Raw genomic sequence first — 24,922 nt, forward strand, 5'->3', positions numbered from 1 at the left:
ATAAAACAGCACTGGTTGAGGGGTTAAAGGATTATACTTGAAATCCAAAGAGAGCTTCTCGCAAACGTTTACAACCCCTCATAGCATCATTGGCCCCGGGTGAACGTCTGTGATGTGGCAGGTTCTTTCAAGGCTTCACTGGTTCTTCAGGAGAGCAAAAAGAGCAGGACGCGTACACAGACAGCCAGAGAGTTTGTCTTCAGCCGGAAAAAAATACCAATCAAATAAGGTTTAAGTTTACAGGGCTGCTTTGAAAAAAAAATGGAGTTCGTCATTGAGTTTGTATTAAAAAAAAATATTCAAATTGTGAAATCGGACTGGTTATATCTGCAGAGATAAAAAAAAAAATACTTCTAAATCCATCTTTCATTATGTAAATTTCATTTTGGTAAATTTATGCAGCGTTTTCCATCCAAGTCAGTTCCACAAGTCACAAAACAACTCAACTCTCTTTGAAGATTTTTAATTATGTTGGAAAAGGAAATCCATCATTGTAAATAAGAAGCTGACATTCATGACCACTCTCCAAAAAGACTTCAGTTAACGGCTTCATAATAACTCATAATTTTTCAGCTAAAGAACGAAATTTGACTTATTGTTTGAGGAAGTCGTGTAATCAGTATTGTTTCTGGGAAATTGGGGTTTTAATTGACCTGGAGGTGGAGTTTCTATTCTACAACGCAGTGACTTTTTAATGACATTTTTATAGTCAAACTGCCTATTTTTGACTTTTTAGGGGGGGAAATAAGTTCGTAAATAAAAATGTATTTTTAATGTAAATAAAGGGATTTATATTTCTCTACATGAACGCTGTGAAAAAGACCTTTAAAAAAAAAAGATGACATTTCTAGTTGGGGGACAGGAATCATGGCTTCAGTATTTCTTACATCTTTGCTGCAATTTGTCTCCTTTTTCTTCAAAATAAACAGCTCAGCTAATAAGTAGCATTTTTGGACATTACAATGGGGTTCACCTTATGAAAGATGAAACCCTGTCAAGTCACTTGATGAGCCAAAGAGAGATGAACTTGAGGTTTACACATATGCTTGTGACTGCTACTGCCTTTTTTTTTTAAATTTTTTTTTTAATTGTTATAACTTGTCAGTGAGTTCAGGCAGTCAACTCGTATGACCCGCTGCACTCAGACTGCACGCACTCGTGTCACTACACCATCCATCCATCCATTATCTATACCCACTTTAACCTGTGCCGCATCACGAAGGGCCGGAGACTGTCCCAGCTGACATTTGGGCGAAATGCAGGGTTACACCCAGGACGGATCTCCAGGGTGAAAGCTTTGCTCTTCCTTCTTGCTGCTACTGTTCATACATCATTGAAAAAGCCTACATCCACTGAGTTATTATGTTTTTATCGTAACGCGCTCTTAACTTCCTGAATGAGTGACAACATCAAAGACTAGACATCAATAGGAGCGCTGTGCATATTCTGGATTTATATAGAGTAAGGATCCGTTTCATACGAGTTGGCGATCGACACTACAGTGAAGGTAAAGTAGCAGCTAAAAGGTGATAGAAGCATCAAAATGTTAAAAAAAAAAAAAAAAAAAAAAAAGCGCTGAAAGCCTCAGATGACAGCTCAAAACAAATGCACCTGTTGTTGCCAGTAGCTGCAGGCGAAAGGCTTTGAGAGTTATTCAGCTGCACGTCAAAAATAATCTCACACTTCTTGTAATTTTATGGAGCATCAACATCAGGCCATGAAAAACAAGCCTTTGTGTTGAATTTCAAGTTTTGCTAAACAGGTAAAGTCGAGGATCACAAAGTTATTGTCTCAAACGTAATGAGTCTTGACATGTTCTTATTGTCCGACATCTTGTCTCAACTCCCAGCTTGATTAGAGCCGTTGAAGTACCATCCCTTAAAGCCTTGATCCTGCTCCTTCGCTGACTTCTCTGTGTTAGCGGCATTGATCGTCTACTCACGATTGCCAACTTTGCCAAGTGTTAATCAAGAACTGATTAGAAGGTGAGGACGGAGAAGAGCTGGGATTGTAATTGATTTACTCCAGCTAAGGACTGAGATTAGTCACTTAAAGGGGAATGCCACACGCTTTAATAATTAATGTATGTTATTGCTGCTCCCGAGGACAGAATTAAAATTCAGAGACAGAAGTCTTAAATTTGAGACTTGCTTTCCCCATTCGTTCTCTAGTTTCTAGCTTGACCAATTTACCCCGAGGCGTAGGAATAACATATATGAATTCGTCTGATTGGTAGCATCCCTGTATAACTCCTTTTCCAAATGCAGTGCAACATTTCCAAAGATTTATGCCCGGCAGGGCAATTCAGACTAGAGTCTGAACCAAATGCCCTTGAAGAACCTTGACTTTGGTCCAAATTGGGTCGATGTCCAGGGAATGAAATCTGGGCTCCCTCTGCAGAAGGATAAAACGTATTTGTAGGAAACCAACCCTTGCCAACGAGTGTGGGAACCCAATAGAGGAAGGAAGAAGCCCTGTGGTGTGGGACATGTAGGCACATATAGAAATCCCACGCACAAAATCAAGCATATTTGAAACAACTGAAACATGACTTTTTAAGTCAAATATTTAATAAAACCTTCAATTGCAGATGATCCTGAAGTATGAAGCTGCTGGTGTGACAATGAGGAATTACACATTTCAAGAGAGTAATTCAAACTATGAATCAGTAAAGCTAAAATTCTCCTTTTTTTTTTTTTTTTTTTTCTTTTTCTTGAATAAGTAACATCATTGCAGGAGATGAAGTAGGGCATGTTTTATGCAGTTTGGCATTTTAGAGTGAAATAATGTGACCACGGGAGATCCGTCAGGACTATTATCATAGATCTTTCCTCTTTTTTTTTTTGGTGCCTTTATCTACTTTTCTGTGTTTCTGATTCTGTCCCCCCCCCCTCCTCCCCACAGGTAATGGCTATCCACTGTTTAGAGGAAACGCATAAATTGAGGCATTTTTCTTTTCATTATTTCCTCTCCTCTGAAATCCCTGTCTTGTGTTTCTTTCAAACATGAGATCCTTTCCCCTGGGCTGTCACAGACGGAAAGCTCCTTTTCTTTGTTTGCTCTACTGCCTGTGTCATCTGGAGTCCAGTCGTCACATGACCACTTCGTCTATACCCCACCGTGTATTTGCTTTTACTCATTCTTTCCATCGCTGCCTTCAGGCTCATCCTGTCCCTCTTCTCCCCTGCAGACTGCTTCTTCCTACACCCACTACCTTCCCTACCTCCCTCCATCTCTCTTCTCTTTTTCCAACTTCACATCTCTCTGTTTCGCCTCGTCTCTCCTCTCCTCCCCGCATACAACTGTTATCTCTCCTTGTATTCCTGCCATATAAATAATTGATGGCCCATCGTTGACCCTGCTGGTGTAGTTAAAGGGCGACTTGTGTCCCGAGGACAACATCAATACTAAGCTTTAAAAGTACAGCTGTGACTTATGCAGTCTGCTTGCCGCACTTTCACGGGAGTCCCTCCTAACTAATGACCTACTTAGATTTGAATAAAAACACATTTTCTTTTTCCTTTTCTGTCTTTTTTTTTTAATTTTAAAAACTTCAGAAGGTTTTATCCAGTCCATTCAAATGGCACATAAAGGCACCCCGTGCTGGATTCTTACATCAGTTTGTAGATCGCTTGCGTGTTGCCTTCTGCCAGAGTTGTGATGTCATGAAGTGGCTTACAGCGCAAGTTTATTTAGAAATCAGATCAGCACATCTTTATTGTTGCAAAGAATTACAGTCTGTGTCATTTGTCTGTTCATTCATAATTCTCTTTCATCTCTGTCTCTTTGAGGCAACCAAATTAGGATTTTTTTTTTTTTATTTTTTTTTTTTATGTTTACAGATTCAAATGCAACGTCTAATTTTGACTGAGTGATGTGATTGGCTGAGAGGGATCCGATCTATATTATTATGAAGTGAAAAGGCGAACATGAAAGAAAATGTGTAATAATAGGCAGAAATGACAAAAGGAATGCTCAAATACTCAACTTAAAAAAAAATCTAATCTTAATACTTTGAGGAATGTGAAGAGAATCCTTTCAAAGCTAAATTATACTTTTTGTTTAGTCTCTTTTAGCTAATTGTTTTGGTGCATAGAGTCCTTTTCAGACCATGTACCCCATATGCACCAAACCAAATTTTCCAAGTACCACTTTCCATTGCAGGTAAACAGTTCCTGATGTGTCAAGCTAACATTAGCATTATATGGGACGTGACTTCGCATCACCCTCCATGGCCAGACACAAGCAGATTTTATTTCTAAAATAGTTAAATAATTGGTAAAAAAAAATTTTTACATTATTTTAATGTGATGTTATATGTAAAAAAAACCAAAAACAAACAAACAAAATTAAATAAAATGAAATTTTTCGGGGGACTTGGGCCAGTAGGAGTTTAATTGTTCAACGCTTCAGTCTCACTATGCTTGGCAGTGCACTAACTGCCTCGCACCAAACAGAAACTCAACTTCTACCTACCGCAGCAAAAAAACATGTTTTACTTAGGATGTTGGTGGAGACCAAATCATGTCTAAAAAGAGAGAGAATTTTGGATTTAAATTAACTATGTGAAACAGATGAAAATGGCTAACTCTGGCTCATTTAAAGTTCTTATCTGTACCTTTGAAATACATGTCAAAAAATAGAATCAGGCAGCTAGAAACACAACTCAAAATCTGTATCATTTGCTGGCATGTAAACCTGAACAAATCCTAAACGGCCATAAATCTGGGTTCGTGAGCTTGTCGCAAAGTTCTTTGATCTTCAATGACATCATATTTAAAGTTTTTGTGCTTTCACTGCAATGAGGATATAGCAGGTTATTCAGTTACAAGGACAAAAGAACAGTCCCTTTCGGATGGTGTTCCGTTACTACACTTCTCAAGCTCACAAACCCTTACATGAAACAGAAAAGCAGGCGAAGTCTTCAGCTCTCAGCTGCTACCGGAACCAGAACGTCTGACAATCTTTTTATACATTTATACATATAAAGTCACCGGCGGTTCATGTCGACATTCAAGTCAGTCAAAGTCGAAAACGAACACAACTGCAGATGTGAAGACATATCTCACCCTTAGTACGGGCTGCGTCGTTCCTACGGCGAGCGAAATATCAAGAAGGGTTCAGAAGTTTATAAAAGCACGTTATTATTTACCAAATTGCATATTTACGGTTGAAAAGCCCAGAACGTTTGTGAGTTTAGTACACCGTCCATCAACATCTGTCGAGATGTCTTTCCCATCTTTCTTTGCTATTATGAAAGCATTTGTAATGCTTTGGAGGCACCATTATGGTGGCATTCTGGGATTTGGTATACAGTCACCACACAGTCATAAAACTATGTCTGGCAGTTTTATTGAGCAACATGTCACTATGTTGTTGTTTTGAAGGCATATATGAAACTGTCCCCATTAAACATGCTTTACTGTTAACACATTGTTTAGTCACTTTCAGCTGATTTATATATGAGCCACTTTTTTTTTTTTTTTTTTTTACTGTATGTGAGAGTCTGGCGTAGGGATGTCGGTTCTGTAATATTACAAAATAATGCTTGTGCCAATGTAAATGTTGAATGTAGTTAGTTGTAAGCGAAACATATGGTTCATCTTGCCCCAGGGCTGGTGGGGCATTTTTCCCCACAGCCACTGGTGCAACGAAATATTTTAACGGGTATCCAACAGCATTTTATAATAATACACAGTAAACATATTTAATTGCATGTAGGAACCTCAGGAGCAGCACCATTTTCTTTTATCACAGATTACAGTCAGGAAAAAGCAGATATACATTAAAAAAAAAAAAAAATCTGTGTTTGAAACTAAAAGAAAACTGAATATTTCCCAGAGACCAAACAAAATGCTGAACTCATGTCCTTCCTCATTAAACACTCGCAAAAGCAAATATTTACATATTTTACACTGTACATTGTTTACATCCACATTTGTTTGCTTGCCATCTTCTTCCCTTTTACCTTTGCTGGTGTGTTGCCATGTCATTTGGCAAATCTCCAGCTGTCTATTTGTGGACTTTTGTGCAACATTTGGCAGGAATGTGTATTGTACGAGCATGACAATGAAACAAAACTGAGACCCACCTCTAAAAACATGACCTAATGGCTTTAATGGTGGACAGAAACTCCATGAGTTACCTTAAAAGCAAGATTCTGCATTCTGTGTGCCCTATTTCTTCATCTTTATTGAAAGAATTGTCTATTTATTTTATCTATATTTTACTATATATTCATCAAATAGTCTGTTCATCCCCAAAGGGAAATTGCAGAAGGAGAAGGCCAATCGTGGGTTAATGAAATCCGGTTTAGTTTTAACGTCTGAGTGAAGTAAATAACTTCATTAATATTCTATTTGACCAACAATTTAAAATGACTTCTGTCTCATGCAAATGTCCGATTACATAAAGCAAAATCTGCCCTTTAACATATTTAAATACTACAATTAAAAAAAATGTAGGAGTGAGGCATGTTCAACATTTAATAAGTTGCTTGGGAAAATGAAGGCCATATACATGGTTGAGTGTTTGAAGATTTAACAAGGTGTTTGGTGTCTGCAGCAGCTCATAAGTTAAAAGGCTGCCGTGTAGGAGAGAGCAAGGTTAGTGGAGATCAATAAGATTGATGTCTGATGGGATTGACCATCTAAATGTGTAAACAAGGCTTGCGTGTGCTTGGAGTTTGTGTTTGCTGTTCCTATGTGGCACCCATGCTCTCTGGTTGTATTGTGAATTGTGAATGATTGTATTTCCGAATTATTAACTTCAAAGGGTTCGGTGTGTTTAATCATGTTTACCTCTGTGACTGTGCTCACGCTTACTGTTTGTTGTCTTTTCATTCGAAGCTTACTGGAAAAGCTGATTTCGTGAAATGTTTTTTTTATCTTGTATGTTTAGGTTCATGCTGCTGAACCAGTGCTTCTTAACTAAACCCACACGGAGCCGAATGTAGGCTGTATATTGAACAGCAGCTCAGTAACCATTCTGTCCCCTCACCGTTGACCACGGTTTATTTGTCTTAATGCCACATGAGGAGACTTGAGCAAGTGTGAAACATGAGCTGAGAACGAGCATCAGACTGCAGCCTTTCAGTCCATTAAAGCGTGCTAAGCATGAGAAACTGCAGGCTGCCTCGCGTTTGGATGCTCACGAAGGTCAGCAGTGTAGCGTGTAATGTAATGGTCCAACTTGAAACCATGTAAAGTGGTGATGTGGCATTAAAACTGGTGTTATAACATGCAACCACCAATATCCAACCTCAACTGTATTGCTGTATGTTTTGCTGTAGCCAAGAAAACGTGTTATGGACAATGGAGTGGTGCAATAAATCATAATCAACAAACTGCACTAAAGTATCTCCATGCCGGGAGATTTCAATAAGCCGTGTCAACTTTTGCACATACTGTATATTGTTGTATTGCTGTTTGTCTCACCAGTGAAGGCAATAGATACAGTAAAATACCAAAGACAAATTTCCTGCCCAGATGGAATAAAAAACCTTCCTTGTATTTTTTATTTTTTTTGCCTTTTCTATTCTAAACATGTTCACTATAAGTCCTCCGGCGATCTACCGTTAAAAAAAACAAAACAACATGATTCACCATGTAAACACTATGATTCCCGGCTTCTGTACTGTCTGGTGTCAAAAAAAAAAAGAAGGTAAAAATACTGTCAAACTGTTTTTAAAGCTGGGGGTGGCAGTTTTAGCCCGGTTCCGCGCAACTATTGCTCACAGCTCTAGCCGTTGCAGTATTTATAGTTTGGATATCCTGTTTACATTAAGGTTTGCTCAGCAACCCTGGAGGCCGGACAAACCAAATTAAGCCGAGGTTTGCACCCGTTAGGATGCAACGGCTGGACCAACCCTGAGTGGGGCGTGGCCAGATGCGTATATTCACGCAGTGAACCTGGGTGTGGTCAAACCAGGCTAAGGCAGTTCTGGGGGAAAAAAGGATTTGAAAATACAGCCCTAGTTCTGCAGCTCTGAGTCGCCACATCAGTGGGCTGGTGGACAGTAAAATTAATCCATAAAGTTTTTACTAGCCTTCTCTCTGTGCCTGTCATTCAGGGTGCACGTGACAATGTTTTACAGGTCCCAGCAGACGAGTCCGGGACTGAATTGATTTCCTAGTAACCCCTCTGATTGTATTTATTATTAGATTCTCTTTTAGACTTTTCTTTTGATACATCCGTCTTCCTTTTTTTTTTTTAGTTGCTTTGCCATGTGGGCAGCTGTTGCCAATACTGAAATAGCCACTTTTTCCAACCATTGACTCAGGCTTAATATGTGAAGGGACATGCAAAGACAGCCGCATTCATAGCGACAGCCAATAGGAAACACCCTCTCTCTGAAATGACCCGTGGTTGGCCTAAAGTCTCCATCACAGGCTATATTTTAAATGAAATAAATTAACCTGAATACAAAGCCAAGAAGAGGTGTAGAGGTCTAGTGTTCTCTCAGAACATTTGAAATACAACATGCTGAAAGATTGTTATGTCATTTTTGCCCACTGGTCCTCCCCCGTAAAAAAAAAAAATCTCCCAACACCAGCTTTAAATACAACTTGTGCCTGTAGTTTTACTTCTGATAGACTGAACCGGCATTTTCCTTCACGAGAAGTGAGAATCGATGGGGTTATTTGTTGCCACTTGACTTCAAATCACATTTGTTCTCACCCGATGAAAAAGGAAACAATCTGCTCCGAAACATCTGATGCTTAACAGGCATCGCATTTCATTCAAACTCACACAGAAGCAGAGAGAAAGGATTGGTACATTATCTTGTTTTCTTCTGTAAAACAACAATTTTGTTCCCTGTCCTGTTTCCTCAGATTGATCACTACGCCCAGAGGGATCTGAAGAAGGGCCTCAAACTCTTCGGCACAGAAGGCAACGTGGGTTTGACCAACGCCTGGATGATAGTACAAACTGATGTAAGAAGTCAGATCACTGGAGGGGGTGGGTGGGTGTTTGGGTTGATCAAAAACACGGCTTGCTTGAAGTCATGCGCCTTAAACTTTAACACTGTTGTTAACATCGCAGCACATTCAATATTAACTTTAGTGCCATTTAACAGACAAGACAAGCTCTGTAAAAATACCTTGTCACGAGCAGCGATACATGACATTTTCACTGGATTATTCATTTTGACAGTGCTGACTTTTGCAATTGGCAAGGTTTCCCTGTTTCCTTTTTTTTTTTTTTTTTTAACTCTGTGACCACATGAAATTCAGAGCGAGTAGTCAAACGTTGATGTGTCATTTGAAGTTACAATTCATGTCGAATTTGAATAAAACACTCCAATCCTTTTTGTCATTAATAGGATCTGAACATTTACAAGCTGGCTGATATAAAATGCTAGAAATAAAAAAAAAATGCCATCTGAAAAGAATGTCTAAAATGACTCAAATTACAGTAGCAAACACTTAAGGCTTTTTTGGTTTAAACGCTGTGGTAAAATGCTGTCAGAGAGATTAATGCAAACTTCATTGACTCTCAGAGGTAATCTTTGTTTCCAGCTCTCACTTTGATGTGCCTTTTCCTTTGTATTATTTATATATATATATATATATATATATATATATATATATTTATATTTTCATATTCCCCTGCAAAGAAAACACAATGTGAGAAGCAGAGATTTGGAATTAAGGATTGCAGAGGACGGATGCTGCTGCTGGTAAATGGCTTTGTGAGACATCAAACGATAGATCGGAGACTTACTTCAGGACTGTTTGGACCTTTTTTTTTTCTCTCTTTTTTTTTTTTTACATCACAGATCCAGTGTTATGGCTCGCAGTTTGATTCCATTAGTAAATATGTGGTATGATGGCCTGTGGTCTGTGTGCATGCATATCTCATGTCCAGAAGGTATTACTGTGTGTGTGTGTGTGTGTGTGTGTGTGTGTGTGTGTGTGTGTGTGTGTGTGTGTGTGTGTGTGTGTGTGTGTGTGTGTGTGTGTGTGTGTGTGTGTGTGTGTGTGTGTGTGTGTGTGTGTGTGCGTGTGTATATGGTGGCTTAAAAGGCATAAATGATGACAGAGAAATGTATTGCTATGCAAATATTATATGCAAATGCTGGTATGTGTCAGTATGTGTGGGTGTTAATGTTGGGGTTGTTTTCTGCATACTGGATACCATGGGGATGATACCATGTGCCAGAATGAGCCACAATTTGAAAATTCATGTGTGCAAGTGTTATTGTGCGTTTTTTTTTTTTTTTTTTTTTATTTCTTCGTCGTAAGATCAGTGCCGCTATGCGTACGCATGGGCCTCCACAAAGTCTGGCTGAGAGAAAGACCATTAAAAGGCAGCTCTCATTCTGTCAGTCAATCTCAAGCCTCTTTTCATACACGCCGAGTCACTGCATCGATGGATAATACAGCAGATGTCCCAGGAGCAAAGTTTACTCTGAATCTTATTAATGGCCATTTATAGAACTATGCACGCGTGTAGAAGAGGATCTACATGGAGGAAAAGTAGCAGTAAAAATTTCCGTGAGGCACCAAATGCCGCTTATAATAAATCCATAAGGGTCACACGTCACGCTGGTTGTTAACTTTTCAAGGTGGTACTATTTCAATATTCTGACTCTGTGCAGCATTTAGGCGTTGATTTATTCACAAAACTTTACAACTACGTATTACATGCTTTCTGGTAATTAGAATTCTGGTATACTACATGATAAATTGATCCATTGTTTAAGCAGGTGAGCGAGTTTTAAATTAACACACAATTCCCGATTCTGTGCACGAAGTGGAATGGGGAGTGGCTCAGGCGGCACTACTCCGGTGTGGAATTAAAATCCAAGAGATGAACAAAAACATCAGGGGCACTTTATCTTCTCAAGTAAACTGATGAACTGAATTGTGGTGAAAGCCACGAGCCCTTATCAAAAATCTATACCAATCACAAACCGGCAAGATGTAGATAAAAAAAAGAAGCCGGCGGCTTAGAAAAGTATTTCAGGGCTTTGAGACAAATAGGATGAGAATTTAACAGAAGCAGCTGCAGCTCAAAATCAAGTAGATGTGTAGAAGTGTGTTGTATGAATATCCATTATTTTAATAGGTAAATTAGCAGGTAAATGTATTTAGTTTCCAATCATGTCAGGATGTCATAGAGGATATTAGTTATCATGCAGTAGGATGACAATAAAAGGAAAGACTATCTTGACTCATTGTCTTTCTCCGGTACAGTTTCGTTGCTGCGGAGTCACCAACCACACAGACTGGTTTGAGGTTTACAACGCCACCCGCGTGCCAGACTCCTGCTGCCTGGAGTACAGCGACAACTGTGGCCTGGACAACCCGGGGACATGGTGGACAGCGGTAAGTTGTGACGTTAAAATATCTAAGTGAACCTCCAAAAGGTGCAGCTAATATTCTTTTTCTTGGCTTTTACAGTTTTTTGTTGTTGTTGTTGTTGTTGTTGTATTTTGTAAATCTACAGTTTGCTACACCCCATTTTCAAACATCAATTGTTACGTTACACCACAAAGCAACCGTGACTGGCACAGCAGGCCTGTAAATGACTGAATGGAGTGACGGAGTAATATTTGGGGACTTTTCAAAGCCACAAGAACAAGGGCAAAACAGTAGGGAATTAATTATAGTGTTCATTTGCTCAAATTAAACTGCTGATGTTTGCATGTCCAGCTGACTACACTTGCAGTACCTATAGTATAAGGTCAAGAGATGGTATATCATTAGCTAGGTACATTAGGTACGTTATATAGTGGAATTACAATCAATATAAATAGCATGTGGAAGCTGATCCTTCATGCTAACATTAGTGTCTCTGTCCTGCTCTTTCTGAACTTGGAGACATTTACAGCTGCAGTTAAAGTTCACATCAGATCATGTTTACCGGAACAAATCCACATCCTCCAATCAAATAAATGTGTTGTAAACATAAACAATTAAACTGAAAAATCAAACTCTAATCTGTTTTGCTTGTCCAAGTATAAACTAATACCATACTAATAGGGTCATGTTATTTCTCCTGTACTATCAATACTCGGAGCTAATTAGCTCAACGCTGCGACACAAGAACAACGCTGTTTATTTTTCTGCACGTCTTCATGGATCTTTAGCTGGTGAGGAGATCTGTTAGCTTCAGTCTGTATGCATGTAATCAATACGCTTGTTAAGACCCCTCTTATGAGTTTCATGGTTGGAGACAGTCCATTCACGCAGCCTGTTGAGACTACTTATCTACTTAACATTGATAAATTAGCTGTCGGTCTGTAGCTAATGTAATCTGCCGGTTTCTGCATACGTGCCATAAGAAAAGCTTGAAAGGAAAGGAAGAACAAAAAGGAGAAGATACAACTGGGAGGAGGAGGTTGTCACACTGTTAGTCATGTTTTATTTAATTGAAATTTGTAATGTCGAAAGGCGGTTCTTTGTTTGATCCCAAATCAATTCAGGAACACGGTAAATACTTAATGCACCTGTTCTCTCCACAGTGGCGAGATTTAAAACTGGAAAAACAACTTGGCTCACCATATTCAAATTCTACAAAATCATCATTTTTCGCAGCAAAAAGGGATTTTGAAGCTTTGCCATGTGGCCAAAGACCAAGCAAAGAGATTTGTATTAATTATTATTGATATTGAATTAATCAGAAGGACTTAACTGTTGGTGCTACTAACGTTTTTCTAAGGTTTCGAGGTTTCAGACCTGTGCACCACCATTAATGTGCCGTGCAGATGTTGAATCCTCACCAGGTTAAAAACCAACAATATATTGGACTTTGCTGCTGCAAAACCAGATTAAAAAAAGGGATTTTAAATCCTTAGTGTACTGTGGAAAAAAAAAAAAAAACGCTGAATCTGCTGAAAGGGGCTGCATGTCGATGAGTGAGAGCTTGCTCTGGTGAAAAGGCTGAACAGGGTGTGCAGGGGATTGCATCAGTTAAGAGAGAAAAAAAAAAAGACAAACTACATCATTTTTGCAGGTTTGTCTCAATGAATATGTAACATTGGGGTGTTTTTAGTGTTTGGACAGCATGCAAATAGGTTAATCTGCACATGATCCGGCAAGATGTTGTTGGGGAAGTAATGAGTCTGTTGGGATAATACGTAGGGACAGCTGGTATTAATTACACATTCATTCAGAAGTAGCATTACTCCACCTACTTGCGACCTGCTCGTTACCGTGGCAAACTGCTCTGCTGAACGCTTTACAACAGTATCATTACCTCATCATCATCATTTCTGAACTGATGCAACCTGTGCCGCACATGAGAGCAACCACCTGGCCTCTTCACATTCTTCCTATGAACTTGTCGTTTATATGCAATTAGTCAAAGACTTTCTGCAGTCCATAAATTAAGCTACAGATAGCAAACTAGAAACTGGTCTCGTTTTTTTTTCGTTCTCCATACAGTAGTCCAGCTCCTACTTTAAAAAAAAAAAACTAATAAATAAAAAGAACCGCCGCCGAGTCATCGTCAAAGTTACCTTTCTCTCCAAAGTATCCGGGAAAACAGTTTTCATCGAATTGCTTTCTTTCCAACTTTAGAACTCCATCTTTGAAAATTCGAGGCTGGTTTGAGAGGTCCAACTATAGAGTGTACACTATCAGTGCTCCTGACTAATGACCTCTGTGAAGAACAGCTGATGCACCAAATTTGACCTTCGTGTGGCTTTGAGATCAGCCTTCGACACAATAAACCAGCCGTTCGCAATTTTTTTTTGGAGTCTGGCAAAGACTGGACTCACAGGCTGATGGGGGTGTTAGACGGATTCTTCTTTAAAAGAGCTCTCTAAAATGTTTTATGATATATTAAATTGAAAAAAAATAAAAATAAAGAATCTGCCTGTAGTTTCATTTCCTGTCAGATTTGGGTTTTTCCGAGTTGTCCTCCACTTATTAAAAAAACAACAACAAAAAAAAACAGCTAATGTATGAATATGGAAATGTGTTGGACACAAGATGCCTCGTGCCTCGCTGAAAACGTTCCTCTCAGAGCATGCGCGCTCAAAGCTTCAAGTTTTCACCTCACATTTGTGTAAGCTGCAGAGATTTAAGGCGCGTGAATACAGAGAAACTTAAGCAAATGAGTGTGAAAAAAATAAAACATACGTCATCCTGCATGACGAAGAGAACTACATCGAAGAGAAGAAAGCGGGAGAATCACGCATTTTGCACTGCAGAGGGACTTTAACAAACAAAAGCATTTAGTCAAGATAGCATGTCAAAAGGGAGAAAAAAATACTAATTAATATATTATAATTAATATTAATCTGTTTTATTCTACTCGCAGTCGTCGCCGCCAGGGTTGTTTCAGTACCCTAATTTTACCACAGTAACAGTACAATACAAGCCACTGTACAGCAGCAGTAGGATCACAAATAATTAGGTTAGTTTAAAGCTGTGTTTATTTTGTTATTTGTTTTGTTTTTTCTAGCCGAACAGCAACACTCTGAAAGGCTCCTCTCATTCTGAATTAATATCTTTAAATCTAGTTAGTCATCATCTATACCTCTATCATATTTTTCAAGCAATCATAACATCATTTCTTCTTCAAAGTAATCTTGAATATACTATCCTGCACTTTGGTTCCAGCGATAGATCTGTGCAAGATCTGTGCCATCGCCGGCGATGGCACAGATCTTGTTTATCAACTGTGCCTTTGATTGAGTAATAAATGGGCCAACCTTAACACATGGCCGGAGCTGGTTACTTGATTGCTACTCTGGGGAACATCTTTAGATCTCCGCCTGCCCCCCGCCCCGAGTAAGCCCCCCTCCCCTGTAGCCTACCTCCCCAGGTCCTCTCTGCTGCTACTACTACAGCTGCTGGCACCAAATAACTTAAATTAAATAACTAGCTCATCAACTGCATTTAGTGGCATCGCTCTTTCAAGTTTCCCCAACTCACCCTTCTCTTTACCTTTACTCTCCATGTTTAAAATATCCTTACTTTACTCCTCACAGCCTTGCTGTATTTACATCTAACGCAAGCAAGTTAACACCAAATAATGTAGGAAAAGCAATAAAAGAAAACCAGCATTGCTTTTACAGATTATTGCTCAGAGGTAGAGTTTTCTTCTCTGCAATTATAGTCTGGAAATATCTTTGCATTAACTTTTTCACAGCCGCTCTGAGGGGCGGACCAAACAGCGACCAGTGGAGGGTAGCTGAGTGCGATGACGTTGAAGTCGAGCAATTTGTTTTTCTAAATGTAGTTGCATTGGCGCATAACGAGATCAATGCCGATTGGTTAAAGGCTGCTCCAACAGTTTCAAAATGAAGGTCTACACCAGTAGGATGCAAAAGCTGGAAACGATTCTCTGTGTACGGTGGCCACAACCATCGATTCACACAGCAAATTTGGGTCTGGGAACACCATGCTAGACAATAATAACACTTGAACTCAACTGTGGATATATGTGTTAAAATGTGAGTGTAATAACACATTGCACCTGTTTGCTATTGTGAATAACAAGTTCAGTCACATGAGAAAGAAGAATGTAGGAAATGGAATAGCTGGTGCTGACACAGCGTCTCAAAAGCCTTATAAAATCTGAGCCTTAAAGCATGAAGACAATCACAACACCAGGAGACCGACACAACAGGTGTACCAACTGAAAAAACTGGATGCGATATTATGAGGACAATGCCCTTAGTGATTATGACCAACTTCATAACTCATTTTTAATTTCATTACTCCTGCCATCACATCTTATCGTAACATTTTTATCTTTCATGCTGCTGTTAAAAAAAAAAAAAAAAAAAAGGTTCGGACAACCTCAAACACTGAAACCAGCAGCGCTGCAGCAGTCGCAGAACATCATAATGAGTAAAGACGATGAACAACAACAGCAACGATTTCCGTATAACGTCCGATGTTAAGCTGTTGCAACAAAATGGTGAATGGGCCATTTCACAAATCACAGCAGGTGAGCCAGATGCTGTGTGTAGAAACTGAAACGGTTCGTAAAGCTCCAGATCAGGTGTGTTGTCATCTCTTTTCAAAATTTTGTAGCTTGTTGGATGGTTTTATTTTGTATTTAAAACCATGAAGATATTCAGCATTAGACATTCTCAGGTTTTGAACCTGGAAAGTCCATCAAGTAGATGTTTCAATTTTAAAACTCTTTATTTAAGAAGTGCTTTAAGTGTGTCCAATTCCACAACAACTACAACAAGATCATATAATCTAATAAAAGGCTCCAGATCTCCAACTAAATATAGTGAGATGAAGGGTTTCTTATCTTACAATTGAATGTAAAAATATTTTTAAAAAAACCTCTGAAAGATTAGGTGAATATTTGTTGTTTGTTTCAAACATTCAGTAACAGGAGACAGAGATGCTATTTGACACAAGACATGTATTAGATTCTGATCTTGAGTTTAGTAAACAAAGGAAATGGGGGTCAGTCAAGTTGACTTTCCACTTGCAAAGGGCAGGCCTTGAATATGATGCCATCTTGGTCAGAGGTGTAGACTGGGTACAGGGAGCCCTTCATCTTGAAATATAAAGCCCTGACCCTTGTTTGGAACTCAGTTCATTCTCTCCATTCAGCGAGTGAAAGGCCAAGCTGTGGTCAAACTGCAGCGGCAACCTGTTCAAAGGCCTTTCCATTACTTTTCCTGAATCCGGCTTCTACACAAACCACTGAATTATTCAAAACGATGCATATTTATCTCCCTTAGGTGACAGTGTGTTGGCCTTGACACGGACCTCTGAATTCCACGGCTTCCTCCAGCGCGAAAGACATTTGGACAAACAAATGAATCTGACTGGTTTTGTTTTTGTGATGAACATTTGGATGCAGAGTGAAGCTCCCTTCCAATAATACCTGCACTCACTTCTTGCATACACCACCTCTGCAAACATGTACTGCGCACGTTGTTTTGATTGAATTCACATTCCTATGATGCCCTTAGTAATGTCCAGTTTATTTTTAATTTAATTTAAATTTTGAACTGGAACTGAAATAAATATTGAGTTGAAAGTACCAAAAATAAGTAAGTGAAGCCCTTTAAGGCCACTGACAGTTTTATGTTGTTAAAGTTTTCCAAGGCAAATGTAAGTAATATAAATAAATATAAAATCGGATGAATGCCTCGTAATGCTTTTCAGCTAAAGGTTTAGTAAGAATCTAGTAGGAATTGTCCTTGAGGGTTTTTGTAACAATCAGAAACAAGCACAAAAATGACACATTGTAATAAAGGATTCATGATGTACACACACACACACACACACACACACACACACACACACACACACACACACACACACACACACACACACACACACACACACACACACACACACACACACACACACACACACACACACACACACACAGATGCTTTCTCAGTTCAGCTGTGTGGGTTGTGGATGGAAACTATTCAAAAACTTTGGATTATTTACATAACCACAATTCACTGAACAGCATGAGTGAGTGTCTCAGATTGTCAAACGTCCTGAATTTGACCACATGAGAAGCTTCTAATGCACCAGGATTGACTGGAACTAAGTTTCTCAGTGTCGTGGAGCTCCCAGCACAAAAAGCTGGTGATTTTTTTTTCTAAAAGCATTCGGTTCTTATCCGCTTTGCAAAGCACATGTAACCACAAATGCTCGTCTGAGGACAAAGGCAGTGGGGTAGAAGGACGGAGGCTTAGTTGGAGAGCATGACCCTAACACTTTAGGGATAAAAGCAGGGTTGAAACGCAGTGTCTGCCTTTCTTCCCCTGCAAGGAACTAAGGTAGAGTGGGAGTGCATGAATTTCACCCTCTCATTTGACTGGGCTGAGAGCAAGCACTACAGCCTTTGAAGTTTTTACCTTCAAATCTACTTGTTCCTATCTAGCTCAACGGTATCACTGAGTGTATTTTGTGCTATCTTTTGAATAATCTGAATCACCCTTGTGATTTGCTTCTTTACCGATAATGCTGCAGGACTTTTATACAAGCTCAAAACTCAAAAGCATTCAAAATGGGCGCGAGGTCCCCCGGAGAGGGTTAATGATTTTGTGACAGAAAGCCCTTGGGTTGCTCCTCTCCTGAAGCGACACACTGACGGGTTCAGCGCCACCGTTTCCCCTCAAAAGCAATGTGGCAGGCAGAAATCAATGTTAAATAGCCCTTCACAGAGGAAAAAAACGTTTTCTTTGTCAACCCGGCCTTGTAGGAAAGCCAGGATCACAGTTACAGAGCAATGAATAGGGTATTTTTCGTGTGGCAGAGCACCATTTCTCAAAGACAGAACATGTACACAACTAAAGGGATCAGATAAGATGTCATAGACATCTGGTAGTTATGGAGCAACCGTATCATTTACCTATAGTCGTTTTTGTTTTTGTTTTTTAGTCGACAATTCTTGCAGCTCTGCTTTTGGATTCTACTATCTCATCAGGGAAATAACTGTCCCTTCAGTTGCTAAATGCTCCACTATGGTCCTCAGATGGTCACTGACTGTATGGTGTACTTTGGATTTTCAGCATTTTCACTAGAAATAGTGAAATACTGTGGCCAAATCTTACACTGGGAGTGAACCAAAACAATAGAGTAGCCGACTGGAGAGCCAAGTATTGACACGACTTTGTTACACAAACCTATTTTGTTGTTCATTTTGAAAGACTTGTTGGCTCTGTAACACTTTGAATGAGCATGGTCTCTTTGCTTGGACTGGAATTGCAGGTTGGGGTTTACTAATCAGTTGGGTTTTTTTCCCCACAGAGTTTTATGGGTGTCTGCAGTGGACGTCAAACAATAAAAAAATCGGAATTTATATATTTTCAATTGCAGCTCTGTGATCCAGGAGGTTTGCAGCTGGGCAGCAAATAAATAAGTCTGAAGCTGTCTTAAATTTTGGCTTACAGCACAACTTTCCATATCGATCCATCCCAGAACTATTTCGTCGTATGCTAAGGAAAATATATTTTTTGGTTCCCGGACACCAGTGAAATACAGACTAGATTTGTTCTCGGTTTTCCTTGGCTCTGACTCAGCTTTTTGATGTCAGGGTATTTAAAAAAAAAAAAAGCACAATCAGGAAGGCATGTCTGCAGAAATGAATAATTTAATTAGAACAGCAATGTAGCCTGTTATGATAGCATTTTTCCCTTTACTACAATATGTCGGGTGGTCTTTTCTCTTGTGTATCTATCGTAACAAAGCAGACATATCTTTAAAGGGTGTATGGAGATATGGCCCACGTGGCTGGCAAATACCACTTCCATCACTTCTCATGTCAGCTTTCAACTCCTCCACATAGAAAGGCAATTTCTTTGCTTCGATAATTCATCTTCTTTTTAGTACTTGCCTACATCCCTGACCCAGCGTGGCATTGCTCCATTCCCTCTATTAGTAATAATTACCTTTCGCCTTGTTCTGCTTGTCAGGCTAAAAAAAAAAACGTTTTACATTTTCAAAACATATTTTGAAATCTACTCCAGGTGGTGAAAATGTCTTGGTGACAAACAAAAAAAAAGATGGCAAAGCCATGAGAGGGTCAAGAATTTATTTTGTCATCTTGCCTTCAGAATGCATTCAAGCAACGTCAAACATGAAAAATTCAGCCCATGTCTAAATCATTCCTCCAGTGTATGTGCGACTCCTACATTCACATTACTCCAGTTTGTACTGCTGAAGGGAGACAAGGGTGGCAGGGATTTGCTTCAATTTTGGAAAGTTTTCCTAAAGAATATTAGGTCAGAGGAGGAGGAGTAGATAAGGATGTTCCCACAAGGGATCTTTTAGCAAAAGAATATTTTCTGTCACAGTTTCTTTATTTAGGAGAAGACTTGCTGTAAGTGGGCCATTATCCTGTTATATAAAGCACGAGACATCTAAATGGAGAGTTTACAGTTGTTGGCTCATGTTTGCTCATGTGCTCTCTGCATGTTTGTGTCTCCACAGCCGTGCTACGAGCGGGTAAAGGACTGGCTTAATGAGAACCTGGTGGCACTTTGGATCTTTGCTCTATGTACAGCACTTACTCAGGTAATTACAGCAGTGACGATGTGTGAATTGTTTTGATTCTTTCCAGCAGTCATTAATTCAGTCCTTAATATCTACACCCTCAGACAGAGGCTCTTCCTTTTGAAATAACTAAATCTAATACTGTCTGCGTCCTTTGCATTGAGCATCGAACTCGGGATTTTTGTGGACAGCAGCGACGGATTTAAGCCTCTTGTGTGACCACTCGAGACCACATAGGAGGCTTTGACTTTCCATAAAATTCTTTTATCTCCTTTCCAGCCAAGTGATACGTGATGTGTTTCCACAATCTGAGAGGAGAAGCACTCTGCGCTTTAAAGCATCGATCACATGAGTGTCTTGTGATGCTGCAGGCTCATTTTTAGTCACCCGTTAGATTCTCTGCCTTTTTTGAAGATTCTGCATGCAGCAAAAAGAAAACCAGAGAGAGAGAAGATGGTATCGCTGCCTCACTAAGCTCAAATATCTCTAATGTTCGCCGGCTGACTCACCCCATTATACATGGCTCTACAGATAAATATACAATAATGCATTACAGTCAGGCAAGGAAGATGACTTAATCAGGTTTATGTAACTTTTGAAAAGACCAATATCAAAATATTCCTCTTACAAATGAAAAGCTGAATAAATATTTACATGAATGCATTTAGAGGTTGAGCTGCAGCCTGTCTTGGAGTAATACGACTAGTATATTATGATGTTTCATGTTAGCAAACAGCAGACAGTCTAATACATAATAGACATTATTGAGTCAGTAATGTCTGGGGTCTTTTTACTTCCCTATTTAGGCTCTTTGTGCACCGTTTCACTACCTTCATTATGGCTACTTCGGTGCCCATTATTCACATTAGTAGCTACTGTTTAGCAACATTTACATGGTTTTGTTTAAAGCTAAAGGGATTGCAAACTCCTATTTATTAGGCAATGTACAACTTTTACATAACAAGTAAGATATATTGAAAAAATTAGGGATTTTAAGAATACGTATTTTAGGAATGGGACGTGTTAGGGATTAACATAAAGCCCAGCAGAATTCCTTTTCATAGCATTAGACGCAGAAAATATAGATAGGAAAGCAACTTCTGACATGGGTGTAAAAATATTCTCATGCATAAATCCAAATATTTCCATAAAATACAAATGGAAAATAGACAATTCTAATACAGACAGACATCCCTCATCACACCTGAGCAAATGTCTCAATACTAGTTCACATAAAAGCAGGGAATCGAAGTGAAACAAATTGTGTCAGGACACCAACAACAATCTGTTTACCAGCATTATCCAACAACTACTAAGATGTAGGAAGCTGTGGTAAGAAAACTAGAAGCCTTATTGTCATGTATCCTGGCGGTGCAGTAAAATATAGTTTTGGGAGGAAGTGTCTGAAGCCTCCAGGAAAGTGTCTCATTTGGATTTCCCACAAGAACAAACTGACGGCACACGAGGAGTAACACAGGATGGTCTACAGGAAAGTGCCAAATCCGATATAGTTGCTGGAAACAGCAGTGATGAAGAGTAATACAGTAAACTGGTTACAATTATGATTTTCCCAAGGAAAATATATGGAATCAAAATCTTAGGGCAATTCAATAAAATGAAAGAAATATTCATTTAGTAAGCAAAAAGCCCCGTCTAACGCAGGGACTTGATTTAACATGTTGACAGACACACAAACACTCAGGCAAGATACACTTCAAATAACATTCAAATAATAAAAATGTGTGAAAATTATGTGTGTCCACATTAGCATTCCCCAGTCATTTTTGAAGAGACTTCCCTCCATAGTGAAAAGCCTGAATGCACACTGTTTTGCAAAAATTATTTCAGCCGCTCAGACAATGAAACACCGAGTTGGTATTATAAGGTTTAAACAATGAGAGGTAATTTGTTAAACATCTGTTTTCAGGGGAGAGAAGCCAATTTAGCCAATTGTTGCTGTTTGAACAATGAGTGTGATGTTCAATTTTGTATGTTTATGTGTATTTTGTCTTGTGTAAAACTTTAGCATACTTAGTGCTTAGTTATTTCCTTATTTTCTTCTTTATTTTCTAGGTTAGGTTAGGTAGTTACTTTATTAATCCCCAAGGGGAAATTTTTTTTCGCTACAGCAGCATACAGGAAAGCAATAAGATAATAATAAAATAATAAAAAGCAATAAAGTAACAGAAAGAAAATATTAAATATAAAATGAACAGTACATACAGTACAGTATATATATACAGTGGGTACGGAAAGTATTCAGACCCCTTTAAATTTTTCACTCTTTGTTTCATTGCAGCCATTTGCTAAACTCAAAAAAGTTCATTTTATTTCTCATTAATGTACACTCAGCACCCCATCTTGACAGAAAAAAACAGAAATGTAGAAATTTGTGCAAATTTATTAAAAAAGAAAAACTGAAATATCACATGGTCATAAGTATTCAGACCCTTTGCTGTGACACTCATATTTAACTCACATGCTGTCCATTTCTTCTGATCCTCCTTGAGATGGTTCTACTCCTTCATTGGAGTCCAGCTGTGTTTAATTAAACTGATTGGACTTGATTAGGAAAGGCACACACCTGTCTATATAAGACCTTACAGCTCACAGTGCATGTCAGAGCAAATGAGAATCATGAGGTCGAAGGAACTGTCCAAGGAGCTCAGAGACAGAATTGTGGCAAGGCACAGATCTGGCCAAGGTTACAAAATCATTTCTGCAGCACTCAAGGTTCCTAAGAGCACAGTGGCCTCCATAATCCTTAAATGGAAGAAGTTTGGGACGACCAGAACTCTTCCTAGACCTGGCCGTCCAGCCAAACTGAGCAATCGTGGGAGAAGAGCCTTGGTGAGAGAGGTAAAGAAGAACCCAAAGATCACTGTGGCTGAGCTCCAGAGATGCAGCAGGGAGATGGGAGAAAGTTCCATAAGTCAACTATCACTGCAGCCCTCCACCAGTCGGGGCTTTATGGCAGAGTGGCCCGACGGAAGCCTCTCCTCAGTGCAAGACATATGAAAGCCCGCATAGAGTTTGCCAAAAAACACATGAAGGACTCCCAGACTATGAGAAATAAGATTCACTGGTCTGATGAGACCAAGATTGAACTTTTTGGCGTTAATTCTAAGCGGTATGTGTGGAGAAAACCAGGCACTGCTCATCACCTGCCCAATACAATCCCAACAGTGAAACGTGGTGGCAGCATCATGCTATGGGGGTGTTTTTCAGCTGCAGGGACAGGACGACTGGTTGCAATTGAAGGAAAGATGAATGCGGCCAAGTACAGAGATATCCTGGAAGAAAACCTCTTCCAGAGTGCTCTGGACCTCAGACTGGGCCGAAGGTGAAAATTTTAAAGGGGTCTGAATACTTTCCGTACCCAATGTATATATATATATATATATATATATATATTATATACAAACAACCAAGAAACACAGACAACAGTGTTATTGTTGTGTGATGGATTTTGCTGCCTATTTATCACTATAAAAACTTGTCAAATGAGCTAGCTATATATCAAAATGAATGTTTTTTTTTTTTTAAACAGCAAATTATAATGGTTAAATGAGACCAAAAAAATGCCATTTAAAAGTCATATTTTTCATTAAAAATAGATAGATTGGCATTCAAATGTTGTTTCTGCTTGACACTAGGTACAAGAACTAAGAAGCTTTTTTGGTGTCAAAGATATACAAAAACAAAGGCTTTCTGGAGGTGCTGGAGCTAATATACAACGTATGATAATACATTCTGCAATATTTAGTGAGTTTTTCATCGGTAAGAGTGTGCAGAATGTGTTCTTGTTGTTATCCAAGAAAGAAACGTAATGAGATTTGGACATAACGGTATGAGAAAATTCCTCTTTTGGGCATTTATGGTCAAATCGTTATCATGAATCAGCGAGTGAGTCGAAGAGTTACTTTTCATGCGGTCATCTAAACCCATTAATGGCTGATTTGTTTCCTGTGTTGGTGCAGATCCTGGGTCTGGTCTTCTCCATGACAATGTTCTGTCAAGCGGTGAAAGTAGAGACCTTCTACGCCTAGCAATCGACCCCTACGCCCTTCAGCTCACTTGGATTGTTTCTCATCAGAGAGGGACAGATATAGACCCACCATCACACTCCTCCTCCTCCTACTCCTCCTCCTCCTCCTCCTTCTTCTTCCACCTCTCCTCCTTCACCCAGACAGACTCTTCTTTCCAACGCTTGTCCTCTCTGTGACATTCGCTCTCGGGTGTCAACAGTTCACAGTTTTTCTGCTAACTATCAAAAAGCACAGTGTCGGTGTAATTCCTGAGTTCCTATGGTTTGCTCTGTGTTCAAAGCTAATTTCTGTGATACATTTTATGAAACAGTATTATGAACGTGTATAAAAAGAACAGTGTAACCCCCCCCCTCCCTTTTTTTTTTTTTTTTTTTTTTTTTTTAATATGTGTTTTGTTTTAAATTATTTTATGGTTTCTATGTGTATTAAAAATGCGAGCTACAGTTGAGAAAAGTGCGCTGTGTGAAGTGCTGCAAGTGCATGTCTCCTGCGATGATGTGTATTAAATGTTTTGGCTCGACTAAACGGTGGATGTCTTCTCATCATTCCTCAACAGAAAACGCTGAAGGGGTTTAATGTGTAATCCTGCTGCACGTATGCCTGAATACGGTGATAAACAAGAGCGATAGTGGAAATGTGGCAGGGACCGGCATGTAAAACTTTTAATTCAAGTCCCTCCGTGGAGACACGCGGGAGACATTACAATATTTTGTACCACATAACTCATCAGATATTAATTAGATGCATCTAATGACTCTAAGCACCAACTTGGAAGCATGTGGCTTATTTACTGGCTGCATATACATGGGACATGAGAACTGCACCAACTACAATAAAAAGATTCAATTGGAGGAATTTAAATGAACAGTACAGAAGCAGCAGCCCAGAGACACGGTCGGGGCAAAATCCCTCCCAGCACCAATC

General features: G+C 39.2%; 1 protein-coding gene across 3 annotated transcripts in view; it reads left to right on the plus strand.

Moving 5' to 3' along the window:
• tspan4a (tetraspanin 4a) overlaps positions 1-24,523 on the plus strand; it is a 132,807-nt gene extending 108,284 nt beyond the window's left edge. For all 3 annotated transcript variants that reach the window (XM_069719885.1, XM_069719884.1, XM_069719886.1), the window contains 4 exons: positions 8,835-8,936; positions 11,202-11,333; positions 19,887-19,970; positions 23,930-24,523. In XM_069719885.1, the coding sequence (XP_069575986.1) occupies positions 8,835-8,936; positions 11,202-11,333; positions 19,887-19,970; positions 23,930-23,998 (387 nt within the window). In that variant the 3' untranslated portion in view covers positions 23,999-24,523. The remainder of the gene's footprint in view (positions 1-8,834; positions 8,937-11,201; positions 11,334-19,886; positions 19,971-23,929) is intronic.
• The last annotated feature ends 399 nt before the right edge of the window (positions 24,524-24,922 follow it).

The sequence above is a fragment of the Brachyistius frenatus genome, unplaced genomic scaffold (assembly GCF_029030835.1).
Source record: "Brachyistius frenatus isolate BFR_SWC_R1_liver_20210118 unplaced genomic scaffold, ASM2903083v1 Contig_226, whole genome shotgun sequence".
Taxonomy (NCBI): Eukaryota; Metazoa; Chordata; class Actinopteri; family Embiotocidae; genus Brachyistius; species Brachyistius frenatus.